The following is a 26,502-nucleotide window of genomic DNA, read 5'->3' as shown; positions in this document are numbered from 1 at the left end:
TACTCCTCATGCAAATAGGTAAGTTTTTTTCTCTAGGATAACATTAAGAGGTGAAAATTCTTAGGGTGTAAGGTTGTGTACAATTTCAGTATTAATAAATATTGTCAATTAGTGCTCCAAAGGGGTGTATCAGTTATCAAAGAGAGTATCCATATTCTCACACCCTCTCCAGCACTTGATATTATCAAACTTTTAAATCATTATCAACATGGGTAAAAATTTGATTTTGCAGTTTGATTTTCCTTGATTAAGCATCCTTTTCCACATTTATTGAATTTTCTATTTATATTCTTTGCCCATTTTTCTACTGGTGTGAAAAGTTTTCATAGTTATTTTTCAGAATTCTTAAAAAATAAGTTCTGGGGACACCTGGGTTGCTCATTTTGTTAAATGTGAGATTCTTAATTTCAGCTCAGGTCATGATCCTCCAGTTTGTGGGACTGAGCCCCACATCAGGCTCTGCACTGACAGCTCAGAGTCTGCTTGGGATTCTCTCCCCCTCTCTCTCTCTGCCCCTCCCCCTCTCTCACAATAAATAAATAAATTTTTTAAAAATAATAATTAAAAAATAAGTTCTTGATGTCAATCATTTTTCTGTTAAAAATGCTGCAAATATTTCTCTAAGTATGTCAGCATTTGCATTTTAAAAACTCTTGATACATATTTCTAAACATCCCTACAGCAAAGATGTTACCAACTTACATCCCTACCATGTAAGTTGTCATTTGCAACAATCATGATTTCTGTCTCATGTATAGAGTTCTAGAGTTTAACAAATCTTTTGGCATACATTATGTCAATTTATCCTGAAAATAGTATTGCTCCATTTTGTACTAGTAACAGTTTAAAAAATAAACTCTAGGTCACTTACTTGTAGGTCACTTACTTGCTGCAAAATCTTGGTCAAGTTACCTAAACTGTCTATGTCTCCATTTTCTCATCTGTAAAATGAATATACTAATAAAACTCTCCAGGGGCACCTGGGTGGCTCAGTCAGTTAAGCATCTGACTGTGGCTCAGGTTAGGATCTCACAGTTCCTGAGTTTGAGTCTCACATTGGACTCTGCTGACAGCTCAGAGCCTGGATCATGCTCCAGATTCTGTGTCTCCCTCTCTCTCTGCTCCTCCCCCACTTGCACTCTGACTCTCTCTCTCTCTCAAAAATAAACATTAAAAAATTTAAAAAAATAACCTGTTGTGAGGAATACATGAAATAATATTTATAACATCCCTAAGAGAAGGCATTACATGTAATAAGCACTTGTTAAATACTGGTTGTAATAATATAATTAAATATTTGCTATTACTATTACTATGACTACTACTACTACTACTATCATTGCAATAACATTACTATGTACCAGACATTAGTTTGGGTGTATTACATTCTGTTTGTCATCAAATGCTCACAATTCTGCAAGAAGATATTAGCCCCATTCTACAGATGAGGATATTAAAACTAAGAGAGGATTTATGACTTGCCCAAGGTCACATAACTAGGAAGTGGCAGAGAAATGACTAGAGACCAGATCTGTCGAAACTCTTTTTTTTTTTTTTAATTTTTTTTCAACGTTTTTTATTTATTTTTGGGACAGAGAGAGACAGAGCATGAACGGGGAAGGGGCAGAGAGAGAGGGAGACACAGAATGGGAAACAGGCTCCAGGCTCCGAGCCACCAGCCCAGAGCCCGACGCGGGGCTCGAACTCACGGACCGTGAGATAGTGACCTGGCTGAAGTCGGACGCCTAACCGACTGCGCCACCCAGGCGCCCCCTGTCGAAACTCTTTTTACTGAAGCTAGAAGTAGTGATTTCAGTAAGAAGGCTAACCTTAGAAAAAGAGAGGAAGCCATGCCAGGGGTAGGCAGCCCAAGTGATGTATGAATAAATTACTTGAGTGAATAAGCAAGTGAGTAAGCAAAGGGATAGTTGAATGAAATAGTGGAGAGTTACTGTGGTTCAGTAAGTTCATGACTTATCAAATAAATGAATAAATAGAGAACTGGAGAACTCAAAATCAACAGTGCCAATGAAATATGGACTAATCAGGAAGTAATTTAAAATGAATTATTTTCATCTCCATCTCTACTTCTGCAGGGAACGATGTTTTTGATTATGACCAGTTTTTCAGGCACAAGATCATGGAGAAGAAACAGGACCACAGCTACCGTGTGTTCAAGACTGTAAACCGCTGGGCTGATGCATACCCCTTTGCCCAACACTTTTCTGAGGCCTCTGTGGCCTCAAAGGATGTGTCTGTCTGGTGCAGTAATGATTATCTAGGCATGAGCCGACACCCTCGGGTTTTGCAAGCTACACAGTGAGTAGTAAGATCTGGGCCATGAGCTGTGGGAACACAGGGAATACAGAGAAGAATCAAAGCCACACATGGGAAAGGCAGAGCTAGCAGTGGAAACCTGGGTTCTACCTACCAACCCTTTTGTTCATGGTCTTCCAGCATATCTAATCCTCAGACATGAACAATGTCAATCAACAAACCATGATTTCCAAAGTCCTAATTGTCCAGTTCTATGAGAAGATGAAAGGCCAAGCAAGTCCCACTTTCCATGAGCTCTTACTTTGGTTACAGAATGAGTATTGCCAGAGATAGTATGTGACCTCCTCTAGAAGGTCTTCCAAGCTGTTTACATTCAACCTAGCTTCTCCCTCCATCCCTGAATGCCATCAGCCTGAGAAGGAGGACCCAGGTGTCATCATTTTCTCCATCTTGCCCTCAACTTGATTACATAGGACATAGCTCATAAGGATCACTAATTCAACACTGTCCTCAATGAAGAGAAACCTGCTCAGTTCCTCAGTGCCTGACAAGGGTTTCTTTCCCCCTCTCCTTGTCTACCCTGTTTTCTCCTTGCCAGGGAGACCCTGCAGCGTCATGGAGCTGGAGCTGGTGGTACTCGCAATATCTCAGGTACCAGTAAGTTTCATGTGGAGCTGGAGCAGGAGCTGGCTGAGCTGCACCAAAAAGACGCAGCCCTACTCTTCTCTTCCTGCTTTGTGGCCAATGACTCTACTCTATTCACCCTGGCAAAGATCCTGCCAGGTAAGCCTGGGGCCTGAGTTCTGCTTATTGTTGGTATCCTGCAGTACAGTATGCAGCCTCACTGCCTTCATCACTTTTTCCGTCTATTATGAGTTCATTTCCTCCCATTGCCCTTTCTTCTTACCCACTTTGTGTATCCTCAGAGCTGGATGACTATATCCTTCTCATTTCTTCCCTTCTGCACTTAAGCTGAAGACTACTACAGAGTAGTAGTGATAGTAGTGCCCAAACTCACAGATGGTTGACACCATAAATTTATCACCTCACAACTCAACTGGGCTCTTAACACTCATAAACAGTCCTATTATGTCTCCATACTAGCTTTTTCCAAACTTTCTTCTCTTTTAAAACCTGTGACTATCTTTTCTTTCACTCTTAGCAAATAGCCTCACATCTCACATCACAAAAAAAAGAAGCCACCAGACAGAAATTCTTTTAACTTACAGCCACCAAACCTACAAACACCTAATTTTTCATCTGCCCTTCTTTCATTCTTTTCTTTTACAATTTGAAGGCACATCTCTTCTGCCTAAAGCCAATCCCAGTGGATCCCATCTGGACCTAATCTTCCCAATCTCCCACTCTCTAGTTAATAATGTCCTCAACTCATATGCCTGTCATTCTATCACAGCTCCAATCACAGATGACTATAACTCTCCACCTTTTCCATGTCAATCCTAGGTGTATATAATTTCTCATATGGGAGCCACTAAAAATTCATGGTACCCAACCTTTACCAGGACCTGTATGATGTCTAGCAATTCTGTTTCTGTGGTCAGCCCTCCAAGTCTCCAAAGCAGTTTTGCAAATCCCCCATTCTTCTCAGCCTTCCCACACTTCCACCTCACCTTCACCCATAGCAAGTGACTTCACCTCCTTCCTCCCTGAAAATAGAAGACCCTAGGTAGCAATGTCCTCAACTCCTTGACAAAAACTACCTACAAACTCAAACATCCCCACATGTCCTCTCACTTTTTCTCTCCTGTCACAATGAAAGAGGTGCCCTTTTTCTTGTTGACTAATCCTTTTTGCTGGTGCTCTGTCTCTTTCTCTTCTGCCTCTTTAGGAACCTTGATCTATCACTTCCCTCTCTCCTTGTGTCTTCAGCCTCTCCTCTTTAAACACGCTAATGTCTCTTTCATCTAACAAAATGTCCTCTCATCAGTATCTAGCTACTGCCCTATCTCTATCCTCCCTATAACAGACAAACTGCTTGAGAGAAGTCTCCACACTTGCTATCTACTACCTTCTGTTGATTCTTCAGCACACTGTAAACATCCCCACTACTCAGAAACTTTTGTGAGATCACACATAACCCCAACCAAATCCAACCTCTTTGGGATTTTTTTCAGTGAACCTCCTCTTCAATCATTAGAATTAAACATCTTTCCATTTCTACTGCCACCATCCTAGCCGAAACCAAAATCATTTTCTTAATTCACTTTTGCCCTCCTGTATTCTTTTCTTCGTGGTGGTGAGAATAATATTTTTTTTATGCAAACCTATCTTCATTACCCTTCTGCCAAAAACCCTGTAGTATATCCTTATTGTACTTAGGAACAAACCCAAACTTTTTATCATGGCTTCTAAAGTCCTCAATAATCTAGCTTCATTCTACCTCTTCAGCCTCATCTTTTGATACCGCTCCTCTCACTCTTTCATTCAGTAACATATTTATTTACTCACTTATAATTAAGTAATGTGTCCATCTGTTCATTCAAGAAATGTTTACTCAACATCTACTGTGTACTTAGCCTTATACTAAGTACCAGAGACAGAAAGATACAAAAATATCTGATATCTTTTAGTTTTGTTGATTGTTTCCTTCCCTGTGCATAAACTTTTTATTCTGATGAAGTCCCAATAGTTTATTTTTGCTTTTGTTTCCATTGCCTCAGGAAACATATCTAGTAAGAATCTACACCCAAGGTCAAAGACGTTACTGCCTGTGTTTTCCTCTGGGATTTTTCCTCTCACATTTACGTCTTTAATCCATTTTAAATTTATTTTTGGGTATGGTGTAAGAAAGTGGTCTACTTTCATTGTTTTGCATGTTGCTGTCCAGTTTTCTCAACACCATTTCTTGAAGAGACTGTCTTTTTCCCATTGGATATTCTATCATGTTTTGTTGAAAATTAATTGACAAACAATTGCAGAATCATATCTGGGTTTTCTATTTTGTTCCATTGATGTATGTGTCTGTTTTTGTGCCAGTACCATACTGTTTTGATCACTATAGCTTTGCAGTATAACTTAAAGTCCAGAATTGTGATACCTTCACCTTTTCTTTTCTTTTTTTTAAATGTGTTTATTCATTTTTGAGAGAGAGAGAGCATGAGCAAGGGAGGGACAGAGGGGGGGGACAGAGGATCTGGAATGGGCTCTGTGCTGACAGCAGTGAGCCTGATGTGGGGCTCAAACTCACAGACCATGAGATCATGACCTGAGCTGAAGTTGGACACTCAACCGACTGAGCCACCCAGGTGCCCCTGCTTTTCATGTTCAAGGTTGCTTTAGCTATTTGTGGTCTTTTGTGGTTCCATACAAATTTTAGAATTGTTTGTTCTAGCTCTGTGAAAAATGCTGGTGGTATTTTGATAAGGATTGCATTAAATGTGTAGATTGTTTTGGGTAGTATAGACATTTTAACAATATTTGGTTTTCCCATCTATGAGCATGGAATGTCTTTCCATTTCTTTGTGTCCTCTTCAATTTCTTTCATCAGTTTTCTAAACTTTTCAGAGTACAGGTCTTTCACCTCTTTGGTTAGGTTTATTCCTAGGTGTCTTATTGTTTCTGGTGCAATTATAAATAGGATTGATTCCTTAATTTCTCTTTCTGCTGCTTCATTATTGGTGTATAGAAATGCAATAGATTTCTGTATGTTGATTTTGTATCCTGCGACTTTACTGAATTCATTTATCAGTTCTAAGCAGTTTTTTGGCAGAGTCTTTCCAGTTTTCTATATAGAGTACTATGTCATCTGCAAATAGTGAAAGTTTTACTTCTTCCTTACTCATTTGGATTTCTTTAATTTCTTTTTGTTGTCTGGTTGTTGTGACCTGGACTTCTAGTACTATATTGAATAAGAGTGGTAAAAGTGTATATCCCTGTCTTGTTCCTGACCATACAGGAAAAGCTCTCAGTTTTTCCTCACTGAGGATGATATTGGCTGTGGTTTATTCATATGTGGCCTTTATTATGTTGAGATATGTTCCCTATAAACCTACCTTGTTCAGGGTTTCTATCATCAGTGGATGTTGTACTTTGTCAAATGCTTTTTCTGCATCTATTGAAATGATCATATGATCCTTATTCTTTCTTTTATTGATGTGGTGTATCACATTGATTGACTTGCAAATATCAAACCACCCTTGCAAACCAGAATAAATCCCACTTGATCATAGCGAATTACTTTTTAAAAATATATTATTGGATTCAGTTTGCTGGTATTTTATTGAGAATCTTTGCATATATATTCATTGGGGATACTGGCTTGTATTTCTCTGTTTTAGTGGAGTCTTTATCTGGTTTTAGTATCATGGTAATGCTGGATGCATAGAATGAATTTGGAAGTTTTGCTTCCTTTTCTAGTTTTTGAAATAGTTTGAGAAGAATAAGTATTAGCTCTTCTGCTCTGCTCTGACATGCCATGAGCTTATGATTCAAACTGAAAATCTGCTAAGTACCTACCCTGTAACTATAAGCAGAGAGATGCTACCTGAAATAGGTGGGATTTTATTTAGACCAGGGAGAATCTAGTATCAGTCCAAGTCGACAAGCATTCCCTGGGATAAACTCCTTTCCACGGCTTGATCTTATATATTTTGATTTTATATATTTAGACCCTGCCCTCAAGAAACTCTAGGGCTTCTTGGGAAATTAAAATTTCGTCCACCCCAAGATAGTGCCAAATCAGGGTTAGAATTGACTGAAGGGAAGGGCATAGGGGTCAAAATTTCAGGCAGGGTAGTCCTTTCAAGGGAGGAAGAGGTGTCAAAAAGACTTCCAGAGGAGAAGGAAGCAGAGCAGGATCTTCAAAGGGAGGGAGGGTTGGCTCTCTGCCCCTGTCAGGTCAGTCCTGAGGTTGAAGTAGAAATACCAGAACAGAAGCTTAAGAAATATGCCTCTGGTTCTTCAGGGTGCACCATTTACTCAGATGCAGGCAATCATGCTTCAATGATCCAAGGTATCCGCAACAGTGGAGCAGCCAAGTTTGTCTTCAGGCACAATGACCCTGACCACCTGAAGAAACTTCTAAAAGAGTCCAACCCTAAGATACCTAAAATTGTGGCCTTTGAGACTGTTCACTCCATGGATGGTATGTACATCATAAAAAACATGATGACAATAATAGCTGACACATATAGAATTTTTTATATGTCAAGAAAAATTATAGTATTTTACGTGTATTAATTCACTTAATCTTCACAACAATTCTATGAGGTAGGTACTATTATTATTTCTATTTATTTATATGAGGAATCTGAGACACAAACAAGTAACTTGCCCAAGGTCATATAGCCAGTATAAGCTGAAGGATGGAGGCAGCTATTATACTGATCTTACAGGTTAAAAAACTGAAGTTCAGAGACAGCACTCAACTTGTCTTGGTTGGATCAGTAAATTGGTGCCAAAGTATTTGCACCTAGTATATATGATTCCAATTCCTTCACACAATACTCCATTAGAAATGATGTGCATAACAATCACCCAAGTGTCTGGTTTCTGCAATGAAAAATTTTACAAACCATTGGCTGAGAGTTTTTGCAAGGTCTAGTATGAAGCATTGGAATCAAAATTTGTTTGCAAGTGAGACAGACCTGGGCTCAAGCCTCACCTCTGGCACTTACTGGTTCTATGGTCTTGGGTAACTCTTAAACTCCCTGAGTCTCAGTTTTCCCCAACATAAAATATTTGGTTGCAAGAATTAGAGACAATGGAAGTCATCCCATTTATTATGATCTAGGTAGAAATAAATGATCTTTACCCTTCTTCCTCTGATCTTCCCCTAACTAAAACAATGCTCAAATTGCTACCTATTGCTACCTTTTTGAGCAGAATTCATGTGTTTTAGGCATCACATTCTTGATTTATTAAAGAGAGATGCCCTCACTTCATTTCAATTTGTTGTTTTTCCAACTGAAACAAAGGAGAGTCCATAGTATTACCTGATTTAGCTTATATAAGTGCCATCAGCATAACGTAACTGTGATGCTGAAACAGCGGAACCAGACTATTCATGTTCAAATCCCAATATGACAACTTAATAGCTTGGGCAAATTTCTTAATTGCTCTGTGTCTGTTGCTTTATTTGTAAAATGGAGGTTATAATAGAGTAGCTGTGAGAATTTAGTTGATATATGTGAAGAACTTACTGTTGTGCCCACTGCAGTTCTACAACTAGCTGAAACTAGTCTAATTCATTGTCTTTAGTGGAAACCATCTTGGGATCATTTAACTTCCTTACATTTGCAAGTGAATGGCTCCTTATTTTGTTGGCAGAAACTGCTTAAACTATCAATTCTAGGGCTAAATTTCTCCCATTGAAATGATGCTTGAGTCATCTTACTCTTTATCTCAAGTTCCACTTCCTGTGATTTTCTTCCCTCATATTGTCCCAAGAGTTGCTCACATTCTTTAATCCTGGTTTGGAGTCCCTGTTTTCACCTGAAGAACGTTCTTCTGTATTCCAACTGCCTGCACCTCAGCATTTTGCATATGGGGAAAGACAGAATGTATGAGTTCTTATATATGCAGAGTGGCCACAAAGTCTATATATGAGATTCATAGCCATTTGAAGACCTTATAAACAATTATAAGCATAGAAGATGTCTAGAATAACGTGGGAAAATGGTAAATCTGTATGAATAGTGAGAAACATACATATTACTTCTAATTCTCTTTCATTCAATAAACTGAGACTGTGCCTGTGGGAGGGTGCCCTCAGGTAACAGTATTGACATAGATGAGAGAAACGCAATCCCACAGAGGCACAGAAAAGACAAAGTGATAGAGGCACAAGGAAACTCAGAAAGAGACACAAACTTACAGAGAAAGTCTGAAGCAGAAAGAGGTAGACAGAAAGGGACACAAACAGCGAGATGGTTAAATTAGGGAGGAAGGGGAGGGAGGGAAGGAGAGAAAAAAAGAGAAAGATAGAGAAAAACAAAAGCAGAGACAGAAAAATGGAGACATAGAAATAACAATGGAAATGGTTATGGAAAAAATATAATGACAGAAATCCAGAAAGATAGAAACAAGGAGGACCAGTGAAGTATAAAGATATTGACAGGGATTCCAAAAGCACCTGCCTGAGTGAATGAATTGGATCTGAAATCAGGACGGCATTAACCTAGATCAAAAAGTTGCTTTTTTTTTAATTTATTAAAACAAAGGCATCATATGGGCCAGTGCAACCCTAAGTGAAAATACACAGACTTGTAGGAGGGAAAAAAAAATTGAATGAGGCTGGGAAATGCCTTAAACAAGAGGACAGATACTGTCAGAAGTAAAAAGTAGAGAGGTAAGCTTTGATTGCAAACTAGGGATAATACACACACGCACGCAAACACACACACACACACACACACACACACACACACACACCCTTTGAGTGGGAATGAGGTGGAAGCATTCAACACATTTAAAGAGGTTTGAAATAGTCCCGAGTATACACACCCTCATCCTTTTCCAACCCAAAGTAGTTATGGGTCACAAACCCTGGGGAAGGGTTGTAATCTCCTACCTCTATTTTCTCAGGTGCCATCTGTCCCCTTGAGGAGTTGTGTGATGTGGCCCACCAGTACGGAGCTCTGACCTTCGTGGATGAGGTTCACGCTGTAGGACTATATGGGTCCCGGGGTGCTGGGATTGGGGAGCGTGATGGAGTTATGCACAAGATTGACATTGTCTCTGGAACTCTTGGTGAGTGAGTACCTTGGGCTGCCTTTATATATAATCCAGAAACAAGGCCCCTGTAAGGCCCTTTCCTTCCTCCTCCCCAAAGCTATAAAAGATATTTGGGTAGAATTCACACTTCAGGCTATGGAACTCCTGGATTCCCTCCTTCCACTTCCACCCTACTGCAGAGATGCTGAGAAAGTCTGGGAGGGTTTTTCTAAATAAAATAAAATAAAATAAAATAAAAAAATAAGCTAAGCTGGGCCAAATAGCCAGGTTCAAGTCAGTACATGAAGAGTTGTGGTTCTAAATTCCTTCCCTACTCCAGCTCCAAATTTCATTTTAGTTCCACTTTTGGGCCTAACCAGCTAAAGGTTCCCACCCAGCTCCTGCCTATCTAGTCACTGCATATGGCAGACCTTGAAAGTCCTATCTCAAAGCAGCAGAATTATCAGTTATCTGTCTTGTCATGGAAAAGAGAGATAAGCAGAGGCCTGAGAAAGGAGTCTGGAGCTCCAGCTTCTGGTGCACATCCTTGTGTTACCTGGATATGATCCTATTCCTCTAGAGACTAATGATAGTCTCTGTGCATATCCTTCTTCTCCTTGTCTCCAGGCAAGGCCTTTGGCTGTGTGGGGGGCTACATCGCCAGCACCAGTGACTTGGTGGACATGATACGCTCCTATGCTGCTGGCTTCATCTTCACCACCTCACTCCCTCCCATGGTGCTCTCTGGAGCTCTGGAATCTGTGCAGCTTCTCAAGGGAGAGGAGGGCCAAGCCCTGAGGCGAGCCCACCAGCGAAATGTCAAGCACATGCGCCAGCTACTAATGGACAGGGGACTTCCTGTCATCCCCTGCCCCAGCCACATCATCCCTATCCGGGTGAGAGCCCAACCCTGACCATTGCCCTACTTACTTATCTCTTCTGGGACCTTCCCACACCCAGCAAATCAACATCCGCTCTTCTCATCAACTCTTTGCTTTCCTACTCTCCTTACCTGGAGCTTTGTTACCTTTTTGAAAAATTATCAGCCATTCTGGATTAACCACCTCTTTTTGCATTAGCTATAATCTCATGATTATTAGACTGTCCTGACCCTCACAATATTAGGTACCCATGACCTATAATTCAGTGTTTTTGAAATTATGGATCAAGACCATTAGTGGGTCACAAAATCAGTTTAGTAGGTTATGACCAGCATTGAAATTTTTTAAAAAACAGAATAGAAAATGTTGGAATACATCAAACATAGAGAAGGTATCATTTTGTGAGACATTTGTTTGAGGTTTGTATATGTGTATATGTGTATGTATAACACAGTCATGATGTGAAACATTTCTTAATAAGAATTGAAGTAAAAAAAAAAAAGAAAAGAAAAAATCATGGGACAAGAAGCTGTTTTGGATTCCCAACTATGTTTAAGAATTTACTGCCTTTAGAAATGAATTGCTACTTCTTAAATAACATCTATTTGTATATGTCAGTATGTGGTGTGGTAAGGACACTTTTTATGTGACTGTTTTATGGATGAGAAAGAAATAGTCACTGCTCCTTGGACTAACCCAGTATTCCTTTTTGGGGATATTGGGAAATATTGGGGATACTGAGAAAGACTATTTTGATATATATTTTTTTATTAACCCAATGAAAGCACCACAGAGATAGTTTATGGAGGGGGTATCTTCTTACCCAGAACCACCACAAATTAACATGCCATCTAGGTAAAACCAGTGTGCTTGCTCTGCAAACAGAATCAAGACAAGGTACCTAGCACCACCTCCATCCAAACCCCTTCAAATTTAATTGCTGCCTCTGAGAAACTCCTTAATAGAAATTCTGGAGCTGCCACTATAAGCCCCTTATGGAAAAAAACTGTCCAAAAATTCAGTGATGTTCATTGATGTGGCTCCCTCCACCTGCTTAATGGAACTAGTTATTAGGTTAGCAGATACTGACAGGCTTTTCTCCTGACCCCAGGTGGGTGATGCAGCATTGAACAGCAAGATCTGTGATCTCCTGCTCTCCAAGCATGGTATCTATGTGCAGGCCATCAACTACCCAACTGTCCCTCGAGGTGAAGAGCTGCTGCGCCTGGCACCCTCACCCCACCACAGCCCTCAGATGATGGATGACTTTGTGGGTAAGTTCTCAATATGGGTGTCTATAGCAGTCTCTTTGCCTTCAGCCCCAAGATCTGAAGAAGTTGAGAGAATGAATGCCATTCAGTTTAAAAGTTTATTTCTAGAATATCTATTGTGTGCCAGACCCTCTACTATGGTAATAAATGGATGAGAAATAGACCCATAGGGCTCTAGTTCAGTTGAGCCATAGTGGACACAAACAATGACTTTAAGGGGTGATCAAATTTCAACAAAGAGTGCATCAGGGAGTTGTGGGAGCAGAAAGGAGGGGCCTGACCCAACATGTGAGACTCAAGACAGGCTTCCTACTGAGGTAACACCTGAGCTGAGTCTTACAAGGTGAGTGATATTGGACCAAGAAAAGAAAGAGAGTGTGGGAATACCAGCAAAGGGAAGAGCATGAAGAAAGGCAAGGTGAATAGTGGGAAGCAGCCTGAGATATATCAAGAACAATAAGCAGGTGTTACTGGAAAGTAGGGTAGTAGGAATGAAGTGGAAGAGTGTCAATCTATGAGGCTACAAAGACAACATAAGACAGAGAATGAGTTGAAAGACTTGTAGAACTACCGAGTAGGTTGAGTTGTGTCCTGAATGATGCCAGTTTAGTCAATTCACCTAAAGTTTACTGAATTCTCATTGGATGCAGTTTTTAGCATGGGGCCTGGCATAGAGCAGATGTGTATTCCAACTCTGTTGGGCAAAAGACATGTAGACAGGTGATGGTCTAGCAAAGGAGACAGACATAGACAGTACTGCTCCAGTATGATGAGCTCTAGCACTCCAGGAGCTGGAGGGAGAGTGATCACGTAGGGCTAGGTAAAGTAGGAAGCATGAAGTTAGGAAGGCTTTGTGGGTGAGGAAGTCCTTGTGCTGCACCTTGAAGTACACATGGTATAGTGTAAGGACATTCCAGAATAAGGCAATCCCATGATCAAGGACCTAGAGATAGGAAAACAGAGGACATACATTGGCAACAGTCATTCTGTATGTCTGGAGCATAGGCAGTATTAGAGTTCAAGGAAGACAAGATACTTAGGTGCCATTCATTCATTTAAAAACACCAAATATGCTAGCCAACTTCTATTAAGTACTTACATGTCCCAAGCACTGTTCCAAACACTGCATGTATTAACTTACCTAATACTCATGGGATAGAGATGCTATTAGCATTTCCATTATATATATATATAATACATATATATATATATGTATATATGGAAATCAAAGCATATATATGTTTCCATTTCCATTATATTTCCATTCCATTTCATATATATATATATATATATATATATATGGAAATCAAAGCATAAAAATATATAGTAATGGGTCTAAGATTACACAGCTACTAGATTTGAACTGGGGAGTCTGTCTCTACTTCCATTGCCATAACCACTAAGTCTACTACCTCAGCTGATGATCCAGACTCCTGGATCTTTTGCTCAGTCCTCTAAATTGTTCTGGGCTTCAATTATAGAGTCCTCAGTACTCTTGGTTCTCTGAGTGTCCATTTACACTGAGCTTTTGCAGGAAAGATATATGAGAAGCATCTATGATTACTCCACCAATCTTTCAATCCCACAGCCGACCCTTCCTGAAATCCTGCAACTGGTCTCTATAGCCTAATCTGTTTTTTCTATTGCCAGTTTTTTAGTATGTCAATGTTATTTCTTCCTAATTATTCTGCTTCTCTCTTGATCCCTAATTTCTTCCCTATAATGACCATCAGAGGGGTTTTTGTAAACATTTGACTACCTCTCTTGCTTAAACCTCTTCATGTTTCCTATTTGCCTAGACTAGAGCAGTGGTCTCCAATGTGAGGTATACAAGATGATCCATAGGATGAGCAGGGCTATTAGAATCTTGTGTTTACCTTTTATATCTTAAAAATAGGAAATTAGGCATTACTGATATGGATCTTTAACATATAGACTGATGATACAAGTTTCAGTATATAAAAAATATACACAGATTGAAGGTATGTGCTAAAATGTTTGTATTGATAGAATGTACACTCCAAAATTTGGAGACCACTGGCATATATAACAGTTGAAGCTCCTTGGCATGACCTTCAATGCCTTCAACCTGGTGATCTCTATGTCCTCACTTTTTTTCCACATGTTTTTTATTTCTCTAGTTACACTGAGTGACTTATAGTTCCCTCAGTTTGCTCTACTTTCTTACCTCTGGTGCTTTGCCAATTATGCTCCTTTTTTTTTTTTTTTTTTTTTTTTTTTTTTTTTTTTTTTTTGGAAAGAGAGAGAGAGAGCATGAACGGGGGAGGGGCAGAGAGAGAGGGAGACACAGAATCGGAAACAGGCTCCAGGCTCTGAGCCATCAGCCCAGAGCCCGACGCGGGGCTCGAACTCACGGACCGCGAGATCATGACCTGGCTGAAGTCGGACGCTTAACCGACTGCGCCACCCAGGCGCCCCTTATGCTCCCTTTTAATAGGAACGCTCTCCTTCACTCTTCCCTCCGGCTTACATCCTTTTACCTTCTAGACTTAAATCAGCCATCCTTTCATTCATTCTTTCAGCAAATATTTATTGAGTATGGGAGTATGTACTGTTGCTAGACACTGTTCTAGGTGCTGGAGATATAGCAGTAAACAAAAGGTGTACAATAACTATCCTTCTGGAGACTATATTCTAGTGGAAGGAGATAGTCAAAAAACTTTAAAAAATAAGTAATGCATTATAGCATGGTACTTTTAAGTGTTATGGGGGAAAAAAAGCAGGATAAGGGGATAAGAAGTGCTTTTGGGGAGGAGTTAGTTTGGAGGGTTGTAGCATTAAAGTGTTAAGGGTAGAGATCATTGAGGTGACACTTGAACAAAGCTATGAAGGAAGTGAAGGAATTAGCTGGGTAGATATCAAAAGAAAGGTCATCCAGGCAGATGGAACAACATAAGGCAGGGAAGACCCAATCACAGGAGTATTTCCTCTGTACTTGAGGAACAATAAAGAGATGAGTGTAGATGAAGTGGTATAAGCAAGAGGCAGACAGAAAAGTGGGTGAGGGGAAATGTGAGGCCAGACTGTGTAGGGTATTGTAGTCCAGTGGAAGGATTTTGGCTTTAACTCTGAAATAGACAATCATTTGAAGGATTTGAGCAGAGTGACATAGTTGACTCACATTTTAATAGAACTGGTCCAACTTCTATGTTGAGAATAGACTGAAAGGGAGACTGAGTGGAAGCAGAGAGATCCATTTGGGGGCTACTGTAATAATCCAGGTAAGAGAGGATAGTGACTAGGACCTGATGATGGCATTAAAGGTGATGAGAAGTGTTTTAATTATTGAAGGTGAAGCCAGTGGTTACTTGCTGGCCAGTGGTTACTTGCTAATAAATTGGATGTGTGGTAGGAGAAAAAGAGAAAAATAAAGGATGGCTCTAAAATTTTTCAAATGAGCAACTGGAATTGCCATCAACTGCGAGATGGGTAAGGTTGAAATTAGACTTGATGGAAGGTAGGGAGATAATTAGCTCAGTTGTGTTCATGTGAAGTGAAAAATGCTTATCAGACACCCAGGTGGAAATACAGAAAGAAAATTGGATATACAAATCTAGAATTCAAAAGGGTCTGGGCTGAGTTGAAATGTTCAGAATTAGCATATAAATGGTATTTAAAAGCCATGCGACTAGACAAGATCTCCCAGGGAGTAAGCATAAAAACAAAGCCAAGGATAGAGCCCTGGCACACACTTGAGGCACTTCCAACAACAGGGTCAGGTTCTCTCCTCTGGGTTCCCACCCACTCCAGGAACTCCCTCTGCCCCAGGCTCCCAGGTCACAATGATGACACTGCATCATTATTGTCAGTGTTAACTTATCAGGCTGAGTTTCCAAGCAGATGGATTCACTTCTTAGGCCACAGCATGTCCTGTACTTACAGAGTGGTCCAGACCAGGCCAGTACAGCTTTAAATTGTGTCAAATGCTTCCCAATCTTTTGTATATAACAGCACCCACACACAAATGGTAACATTCATAGCACACAATGGAGCAAACAGAAGAGGTTACTTCTGGCTCTAAGATATCTGAGAGGTTTGAGGGGATCATTATCTTGGCACATCTGTATTGTGACACAGGGATTAAGACCTAGTCTAACCAATTCTTTCCTTCCCCACCTCCTACCACCTTTAGAGAAGCTGCTGGTAGCCTGGACTGAGGTGGGGCTGCCTCTCCAGGATGTGTCTATGGCTGCCTGCAATTTCTGTCACCGGCCTGTGCACTTTGAGCTTATGAGTGAGTGGGAACGCTCCTACTTTGGAAACATGGGGCCCCAGTATGTCACCACCTATGCCTGAGAAGCCAGCTGCCTGAAAGCTCCACCCCATCTGCACTTCACTTCGGACTGAGCCTCCTCCTATCCTCTGCTTTATTGTGTGCCTCTAGCTGACTTCAGTCTAAAAATAAACAAATAACAAACTGCAGCATTTGTAGCCCTTTATTAGACAGAAAACTGCATATCTGACTCCTTCAGATGAGTGGCAGCGCCATGAGGAAAATCCAGGGACTGACTGACTCATTAATGGTAGACCTGGACACAATAGGCCCATGTAGCCCCTGAAGTCAGGAGATAGAATCAGCCCTAACTGAACTATCTGGAAGAGAGGAATAGTTCCCCAAAACTTTGGAGGTATTATCCAGCAGATAGAATGGATGTCCTCTTTCTTTTCCATAGTACCTTGTAGAACAGGACTTACCAGCTCTATTTTCCAAGGTGGGAAAGAGACTTGGCTATAGCAAACAACTTTTTCAAGGCAATGCTCCCAATCTTTCCAGGCCATAGCACACAGAAAACATTTGCATGGCACTCCTGGGTGAACTAATGACACCACTTGCTTAGGAGGCAATCTCTCCTGACATTTGTGCCCTGCTTGGAAACTCTAAGGCCATTTCTTTCTACCCTATAATACATTTGTGGCAGCTGTGGAACACACCAGTTGGGAAGTGCCAGTTTAAGGCTACACAATCCACCTGAGCTTTCTAACACACCACACCCACCTCCCTTGCTGATCCAACATCAGCAGTGCAAGGAATCCCTACAACTCAACAGAGCACCTTTATAGTGAATACCACTCTTCCTTCCTCCCCTCTCTCTAGGAGTTGTATCATCAGGCTACAGGCCGCTGGGAAATCCAGTGTTGAGATAATGTCTCTAACTCAACTTCATGGAGCATATCCAAATTGTGTACATGACATGGTATGCTAAAATAAAAACAGACTTTATTTAGGCACAGATATATTTGTCAGCAAGGAATAAAGGGGTTTAAAACCAACTTTCTACGGCAATTGGTTCCTGTGTACTTCTGACAGGAAGGTGGGAAGCACATTGGGGAATTGGGTCACAGCAATAGGGCACAAACAAGTAGCTCACCAATGAGGAGGAGCTAGGCAGGAAGAAGAAAGAGTAAGAGAGGCCTTAAAGAAGGAAGAGGAAGAGAAAGAGGAAAGGGAAGGGTCCTTGAGGAAAGTGGAAGAAGAGGAGGAGGACTTGGGGGAGGAAGAGGTAGCCTAGGAGGGGGCTGGCCTGAGTATGTACAGGGTTAACCATGATAGATATCCCTAGGCCTGGGTTGATTCAGCTGGGCCTGCTCCAGAGAAAGAAGTTGCAGCGGGAGGAAGGGTCAGTGGGAGGACCCTGGGGCCTGGCACAGATATAGAAGTGGCGGCCCAGGTTGGGTCCTGGCTTCTTCACAGTTCGCCTCACACATGGCTCCCTGTGGCCCCTACAGAGGGGCATGGACAAGGGCCCCCCTAGCACAGACTTCCAAAAAGAGGTCCGTATCTCCTTCTCATCCTTGGCCTCTGAAGCACTGGCCTGCCCCTCTACCACTTTGGCCATCAGCTCCTTTTCTGACATCTTTGGGGTCACGAGGGCACCCACACTAGGAAGTTCCAAGTTAGGAGAAGCTTGGGGATGGCTGGAAGATGGCTGGAAGTAGCTTGTCAGGTTTTTTTGGCCTCTGCTGGAGCCAGCTTGACTTGGCCGAGGCCTGGTTGAGCGCACACGGGCTTTGTTTTGGTGCATCTGTACCTGGGTTTTATTGTTGAGTTTCAGTGCTGAATGCCTGAACACAGGATCTTTGAGACGAACTAGGAAGCGACGGATCTTGAGCTGGGTGCCTGCAAACTCAGGGAGGAAGCGGGTACACAGAGGTGGGCACTCTTTTGCTGGCACAGAGGACACACTCAAGACTGCACCCACAGGGCAATGGTCAGAACCCATCACCTCAGGCAGTAGGAAGGAGTCCTGGAAAGTGTCTATTACCAGGGTCCGGTCCCCCAGCACATAGTCAAGCCGGGAGCCATAATTCAAATGCCGGGCACCACTGACTGCTGACCAGCAGGTGAATGCCCCCTCCTGCTTTGGCTGGAAGCAGCGGTAGCTATCAATGAATGGCCCCACATGAGACCCAGTCTGGCATCCCAGGCTACTGAGCAAGCCGTCCATCCACTTGCGCCCTGGGTCCTCTTCAAAGCATTCCTGGCAAAGGGGAAAGAAGAAAACAGGCAAAACTAGATGCCTAGACCTGGAAGAGACTTAAAACCAACTGCTTCATTTTTCAGATTAGAAAACTTGATTGTTCCAAAGAAGACTAATACTCAGGGTCACACAGTCCAGAACTGGCAGAACTGGGATTCAATTTCCATCCTTACTTATTTAAAAGCCCATGTTTGTTTTTCCTTCTGTATCAGGTTACATTTGCCTTGCATTGATCCATAAATGCCAAATCTGAAAGCTTGTTTGCTTAATCAAAGCAATTCTCAAACTGCTCCCAAAAGGATGGAAAGCAGAAAGCTAAAAATGGTTACCTCTAGGAAGTAGGACTGGGATTAGGAGTTAAGACTGTTACCCTTTTCATTTAAACCCTCTGGAACAATTTGTCTTATCTTGTGTGTGTCAGAGGCCTCACAGACCATCTTCCCACTACCCCACCAACTCCTCAGATGAGGAGCTCCACAAATCTATGCCTAAGTATTTCCTTTGGCTCTGATCCCCAACTCATCCATCCATCCAATCCCCCTGCCCACCCACTCATTAAATGAAAAACGTTCAAAGAACAAAGATTATTTGCCAGGCATGATGCTAGGGACAAAGTAGAAACCTGAACTCATCCTGAAAAGTGATCTAGAGCTGGGAAGTGAAGGCTGAGCAAGAGCAAGCCAGGCAGAGGGTGTTATAAATTGAGAGGGCAGCCTCTGTAAGGGGCCTGTGGAGAGAGGGAGCAGTGTACCCAAAAGACTTGAGGGGAGACCAGACTGAGGACCAGCAGACCAGTAGGATAACTATCATAGTCCATGCAAGCAAGAGAAGATAATCACTCAGACTAGGGTAGGGCCTGAGGAGACAAAGAGAAATGAAATTAAGAGATGGTTTGAAACTAAAGTCAATAGTACTCACTGATCAATTGAATGTGGGATGGGGTGATAGAAAAGAACAATACTAACACAACTCCCAGACTTCTGGTTGGAGTAGCCAAGGGGATAATGGTGCCATTTAGGGAGATGAAGAGCACCTGGCTGGCTCATTTAGTAGAACGTACGACTCTTGATCTCAGGGTCTTGAGTTCAAGCCCCATGTTGGGCATGGAGCTTATTAAAAAAAAGACTAAAAGAGCCAGTCTTTTAGGAAGTGGACATATTCTGCTATTTTGGAAAGTTTGTGCTTGTCATGTGACCTGGTACTATTAATTCTCTTTACCCAGAAGGAAGAAGAGGTGCACTTTTGAGATCTACAATAGTTCTGAACTAAGAAGAAAAGGTATAAAGTTATATAAACTATCTCAGGAAGCAGAAAGAACAAACTGAGTAAATGCCTGATGAGGAATAAGGTAGGGAGGGACCGAAGGTTTTGTAATGTACAGTCTTCCCCACCACACACAACCACCACCATTCTTTCATTATCTCATTTCTGTTCATTTTCCCAGCTAGAAGCCACATCTATGTTTATGTGGCTCTTCTGCAAACTAATCAAGGAATCTTCCTACAGCCCCTTCTTTGAGCCATGCCCAATACTGAGTTGGACTATTCCAGCATAAATTACTGATCACTCCCCTTTATAAGGCAAATTGGGAACCGGCTTATAGATTCTAGTCAAGCTTGACTGTACAATAAAATCAGCCTAGGACCTTTTAAAACATACTGCTGCTCTGGCCCCACGCCCAAAAGATTCTGATTTAATTGGTCTGGGTGGCACCAAGATATTGATACTCTTGTAAAAGTTCCTCATTCTAATGTGCTATCGGGGTGAGAACCATCGGCCTAGAGGCACTCAGAGATGAGACATTCATATAAGAAAAAAAGACAGAATGGTACAGTGAGAAAGGCCAAAATGAGAATAACTTTTGCAATGGACTGAGAGGAGATGATCTGTCTGCAGTGGATGGAGTATGTAGGAGTACTGAGGATGGAAGTGGAGACTGGGCACAGACCAGAAAAAGTCTTCAATGCCAGGCCTAGATGTTTTCTCTGCACTGCACAAGTAACAGGGAGGTATTGAAGGCTCATGAGCAAGAAACCAGGGAATATTAGGGAAATGATCAAGGCAATGTAGAGTTCAAGGACCTTGAAATCTGGCCCCCAAAGGACTCTCCAGCCCCATCTCTGGCCACTCACCTCCCTTTCCATGTCACTGCCTAACAAGAATGGGACTTGCAGTTCACCATGCACACCAGGCAAATTCTCACCTTGCAGCCTTTGCTCATGCTAGAATGCTTTGCTTTCTCCACCCCAAAGCTCTGTTCTACTTATCTATTAAAATCCAACCATTTCCAGGTGCCTCCCTAATGTCTATGTTGGCTCAGGAATCCCATTTCTCCAGGCACGCCTAGACTCCTGGCCTGCCATCTCTGCTTCAGCCTGAAGACACCTTTCTGTAATTGGCTGTTCATATGTCCATAGCCCATCACCATGCTGAGCCCTCTGAGGGTCCAAGAGCCAGTACTGACTGGTAACTGAGTCCCCCACACATGGCTCAGGACCAAGCCAAGGGCAAGATCAGTAATGTCGTCTGAATGAATAATCCTCAGTGCTTTTAGAATAGTATTTCAAACTAAGCTCTGCTTTTCCATGAAGGAAGCTATCCTTGGCCCCAAAATCCAGCATTGGTTGGTTGGCTAAACAGAAACCCAATCAGAAAAAAAAAAGAAAAAAGAAATGAGGCAGGGGCCTAGAAGAGCCTTACCAGGTTGACTGCATCCCAGTGGTCAATGGGGCGGTGGGCTGTATTCAGGTCACCTAGAATGATCACATGGCTGAAAAACATGATATGGGATTATCAACTAGACATTCAAGAAAGGGAAGCAATAGTTCTGGCCCATGTACTTTCCCCTGGGCCCAAGAGCTCAGATTAGCCACTTCCCACCTTGAGGCCAAGGTGGGAACCCACAGCAATGCATAGCAGCCTACCTCTCCAATCTTACCACAAGATTACCACATTTTATGTCTGACCAACCCAATTCTGATCTCCAAAGATGACATCATTCCCTATTTGACACGACTGTCTTACTGATCTCTACCTAAGGCATCTTTCTGGTCCTTCAAAGTTGAGCTCAGGTACTACTTCTTTTAGGAAGCAACCCTTGATTACTCTAAGCCACCCTCACTTTCCTGTCCTTCCCTGGGACAAGACTTTTCATTTGCTTCCAGGCACTTTTTCTTTGTCTCATTCCATCCTTAAAATTATTCTGTGAGGTAGGAATTCATACATTCACTTAACAAAAGAGAAAATAAAACCAGAACTAGACTTGGGGCTCATAGTGAGTAAAAGGAACCAGAATAGGTGCTCAGAGGTATCTGAGAATAAAACCCATATTTGTATCACTTTTTCTGGTCCTTACAGCTCATACAGAGCAGGGCCCATTCAGGTAGGCATGCTGGTGTCTCCATCTAGGCTTTAAAGGACCTCAAAAGACAAAGACCCCATATTCCTTCCAATAAAGCTTGACACCTAAATAGGCTGTGTACCTAGAACAAGCTCAAGTACTTCCCAGGTTTACAATACCTGCCAGCTGCCAGGAGGGCTTCTGCTCGGATCTTCAGCAAGCTATAGAAGCGCATCTTAAATGCCAGCCGCTCAGGTTTCCCAGGGTCCGCGTGGGGGCAGTACACGTTGATTAGGGTCAAGATCTTCTCTTTCCCTTCCCATGTGCTGGGGAGAAGAGACCGCCCCCCAGCCAAAAAGGTCATTTCCAAGCTTTCCCTCCCCATACCATGTGGATTCCACTTAATGGCTGTCTGTGGGATGGATGTGAAGAAGGCAACAGAAAGACATGAATGAGCTGGCATGCACAGGACATGGGGACTGACTACAGATAAGGTAAAAGAGAGGGGCATCTAGAATGACCCCCAGGTAAACCACATGATGGTGCTGCCATTCACAACAAGACACCCAGAAAGAGAGCAACCTGGGAGTGATGAGTTGCCAAGTTGCTTTTGAGGTGCCTGGGTAATAAGAGAGCTGGACCTCCTGCAGTTCCCCACTGTAGAGATGGGGAACTCAAAGCTCAGAAGGGAACATGATTGGCCCAACGTCACACAGTGAATAGCCCAGATAGAACTAGAGTCCAAGAAAGGCAAATTTGGGAAGTTTTCCATGAGTACATGTTTTTTAAGGCAAGCCTCAGAATCACCATACTCAGAGTTAGAAGCAGCAATGCTCAGGGGCGCCTGGGTGGCGCAGTCGGTTAAGCGTCCGACTTCAGCCAGGTCACGATCTCGCGGTCCGTGAGTTCGAGCCCCGTGTCAGGCTCTGGGCTGATGGCTCAGAGCCTGGAGCCTGTTTCCGATTCTGTGTCTCCCTCTCTCTCTGCCCCTCCCCCGTTCATGCTCTGTCTCTCTCTGTCCCAAAAATAAATAAACGTTGAAAAAAAAAAAAAAAACATTAAAAAAAAAAAAAAAAGAAGCAGCAATGCTCAGTGACAGGGGGATGTGAATTATTACCGGATTTTGTGCTGTGTGAGAAGGGCCCGGCCCTCACTATCCAGAGCCCGAAGCTCCTCCTGGGTGAATTCATCCATGTTTCCATAGCAACCCACGTCCCCCTTCTGAGTGGCAAGTAGGCCACTGAGGCCTTCTTCAGCAGCCACAGGGGTAGCGCTGTCCTTACAGAAGGTGGCTACACCTGGAGACAGACAGGGTACTCTGAGCAGACCTAGAAGCCAACAGCCTATTGCACAGCTTGTTGTCCCCACACAGGTCACCTTAGACATCTTCATCAAGTGTTGCTGTAATGACAACCCTCCCAACTCAAGGGCCATGGATGGCTCCAAGAGCCCAAGGCAACTCTACTCAAACCATGGAGTCTGAGTTCCTTCATCTAAAAAAGCCACAGAATTAATAAGTTAATATTCTAAGTGTTTTACATGGACACATGGTAAATACCCAAAAAGTGTTAGCTATTATTATTATCACATGGCCTAATTTGTTTAATCCTTGTATAGGCATACCCCAATAGATTGTGAGTTTAGTTCCAGACCACAATAAAGCAAATATTGTAATAAAGCGAGTCAAATGAAATTTATGGTTTCCCAGTGCAGATAAAAGTTACGTTGTTACTATGCTGTAGTCTATTAAATGTATAACATTTTGTCTAAAAAAATCAATGTATATGCCTTAAGTAAAAAATACTTTATTGCTAAAAAGTGCTAACCTGTTAACCTGAGCTTTTACCAACTTGCAAGCAGTGATCACAGATTACCATAACAAATGTAATAAAAATGTTTGAAATATTGTAGGAATTACCAAAAACTGACAAAGAGACATGAGGTGAGCAAGTGTTGCTGGAAAAATGGTGCCAAGGGACTTGTAACACAGGATTGCCATAAAACCTTCAACTTACAAAAAATGCAGTATCTGGGGCACCTGGGTGGCTCAGCTGGTTAAGTGTCTGACTCTTGATTTTGGCTCTGGTCATGACCTCACAGTTTCTGAGATCGAGGCCCTCCCATGTTGGGCTCTGTGCTGTCAGCATGGAGCCTACTGTGATTCTCTCACTCTCTCTCTGCCTCTCCCCTGATCGCATACACTCTCTCTCAAAATAGATAAACATTAAAATACATAAATAACACAATACATGCAAAACACAAAGTGTTTTATATATATATGTATATTTATATATAGATATGTAAATTCATGTTATATATTTATTTACATAGAAGTTTATATATTAGTATTATATATACATATAATATATACATACATATATACATATAATATACATGCATACTATATATACATACAAAACAAAGTATGCCTATACTAGCCCTAGGAGGTAGGCATTATCTCCCATTTTTCAGCTGGAAACATGAAGCATGTAGAGGTTGAGTAACTTGCCAGAGGGTACACAGCTAGGAAGTGAAACAGGATTCAAACCCAGGCAGTCTGGCTCTAGAGCTCATACAATTTACTACCACATGATTGCTTCCAAAGTCCAATAGAATAATTTTATACATAAAAACTATCCTTCACATAATCTTATGTGACTTTAGCTCTGCGGATTAAAAGCCTGGGGACCTTCAACATTGAACAGAATTAGGGGATGCAAAAGACGCAGGCCAGAGCCACTGCCCTCACCATGACCCATGGTAACCAGCTAGCTCACCAGCCAGAATATGAAAAAGTAGAGTGAATAGGTTAAGGGAAGTCCAAAGAATGAGAATGACAGGCTTCTGCTGCTACCCGCATGCAGAGGGACTCCGAGATCATTCAGCAGAAGCAGAAAAAGGCTAAGGAGAAGAAGGAGGAATCCATGTATCTTTGTGTCCAATCCTCTTGCCCTTCCCTGTGTGCCTGGAGCCAGCCCCACCAAAGTTTGCCTTTTCTCACAGGTTCCAGCACAGATGGCATTCCCTTTGCCCTGAGTTTGCAGCATGTCCCTTTTTGTACTTCCTTCCCCTCAGGTAGCCTCTTTCTCCCCTGGATCACCCTGGGGGTGAGGGGGTTACACCTTCCCAGTATTTTTATTCCTGTGGGGCTTACCCCAAAGTATTAGAAGTAGCTTTGTAATTTCAAAAAAAAAAAAAAAAAACTTAAGAAAAAGCCCGAGTTTCTTACGACCTTCTCATCAAATATTGGAAAACTCCCCCGGAACTGCCTCCATCACTCATTTTAAGTTCCCAGAAAGCCCCATTTACCAGAATAGCCACTGCGGCTGCGGCTGAAGCTGAAATAGGAGTTATAGCCCTCAGTGATAGCCAGGGGCTCTGTCAGCACATCCCCTGCAAAAACAAACAAATAAACAAACAAAAGGAAAAACCCCTAAAGTAAAGCCCCAGATACACAAAGGTCTGTAATTAACAGTTGTAGGCTAATTCCTTACACATATCAGAGCCAGAGTTGGGAGGAAATATCTATGATTAGAGGAGAAGCTAGAAAGGCAGGGACTAGAGAAGAAATTGATATAAGGAGGGGGAGGCTATGGAATGTGAGGAAGGGAATTAGGCGAGAGGAAGCTAATGATTAGGTTAATGGAAGGAGCTGGAGGTGGGGAATGGGAATATGGGAGACGGAACTGGGAATCTGAGCTAGGAATAGGAGGTATGAGAGGGAGGCAATTAGAGGATCTGAATTGGGGATGGAGGGAAATGTAGTTAGAGGGTCTTAGAGGGGGTGCATGGGAGAGGGAAGGAATGGGGGTGTTGAGCTAGGGTGTGTGAGAGAGGTAATTTAGGGGATCTAATCTTGGGGTGGGACATGTGATAGAAATGATATAAGGTTCTGAGTCTGGGAAGGAGAGATGGGGGTAGAGAAATAGGGGACGTGAGGGGAGAACTGAGGATCTGAGATGGAGAGGTAAAAAGGAAGGAATTAGATAATCTGAACTGAGGGCAAAGGTGGGGTGGAAATTAAAGGATCTGAGCTGGGAGCAAGGAAGGGGAGTTGGGGGATCTAATTTGGGAGTTGGAGCTGGACAGGGTGTGGAAATTGGAAATTTGGAGTACTGATCTGGGACAGGATAATGAGTGCAAATTAGGGGATCTGAGCGAGGATGAAGGTTACAAGGGTGAGGGAATTAAGTTCTGCGGAGGACAGGAGATGAAGTGGGAATTAAGACATAAAGCTGGCGTGAGAGATAGGAGTTTAAGGGGGAGAGGGTCAGGATTCTGAACCGTGTCTAAGAGGACTCTACTGATAGAGAAATAGGAAAGTAAAATGATAATAAGTAGGGGGCAAAAGTTAGTAGAAAAGGTAAAGTATGGTATGGGTCCTGGACTTCTGAGCGCTCACTGGTCACTTTCGTCTCCTGAAAACACACGATGTCGGCGTCCAGCTTGTCCAAAATGCGCCCCACGACCATGGCGGCATAGTTGCTGGGCTCCTCGTATATCATCCCTTGCAGGGGGCTCCGGATCCCATTGACGTTCCAGCTCACCACGCGCAACAT

The 26,502-nt window shown here is 42.3% G+C and overlaps 2 protein-coding genes across 3 annotated transcripts in view; one reads left to right on the top strand and one right to left on the bottom strand.

Annotated features, from left to right (window-relative positions):
* The window catches only part of ALAS2 (5'-aminolevulinate synthase 2), a 26,571-nt gene extending 10,025 nt beyond the window's left edge, over window positions 1-16,546 (top strand). For both annotated transcript variants that reach the window (XM_040467021.1, XM_040467020.1), the window contains 7 exons: window positions 2,097-2,319; window positions 2,876-3,060; window positions 7,202-7,381; window positions 9,823-9,987; window positions 10,579-10,847; window positions 11,944-12,106; window positions 16,257-16,546. In XM_040467021.1, the coding sequence (XP_040322955.1) occupies window positions 2,097-2,319; window positions 2,876-3,060; window positions 7,202-7,381; window positions 9,823-9,987; window positions 10,579-10,847; window positions 11,944-12,106; window positions 16,257-16,420 (1,349 nt within the window). In that variant the 3' untranslated portion in view covers window positions 16,421-16,546. The remainder of the gene's footprint in view (window positions 1-2,096; window positions 2,320-2,875; window positions 3,061-7,201; window positions 7,382-9,822; window positions 9,988-10,578; window positions 10,848-11,943; window positions 12,107-16,256) is intronic.
* APEX2 (apurinic/apyrimidinic endodeoxyribonuclease 2) lies at window positions 16,546-26,502 on the bottom strand. The gene is given in 7 exon segments (XM_040467022.1): window positions 16,546-18,603; window positions 21,304-21,373; window positions 22,123-22,321; window positions 22,324-22,355; window positions 23,061-23,241; window positions 25,253-25,336; window positions 26,346-26,502. Coding segments are annotated over 7 exon segments (1,629 nt in total). The 3' UTR covers window positions 16,546-17,697.

This window comes from Herpailurus yagouaroundi, unplaced genomic scaffold, assembly GCF_014898765.1.
Source record: "Herpailurus yagouaroundi ecotype Mexico unplaced genomic scaffold, PumYag 67164, whole genome shotgun sequence".
Lineage (NCBI taxonomy): Eukaryota > Metazoa > Chordata > Mammalia > Carnivora > Felidae > Herpailurus > Herpailurus yagouaroundi.
The sequence above is the reverse complement of the archived record's forward strand: the minus strand, read 5'-3'. Positions and strand labels throughout refer to the sequence as shown.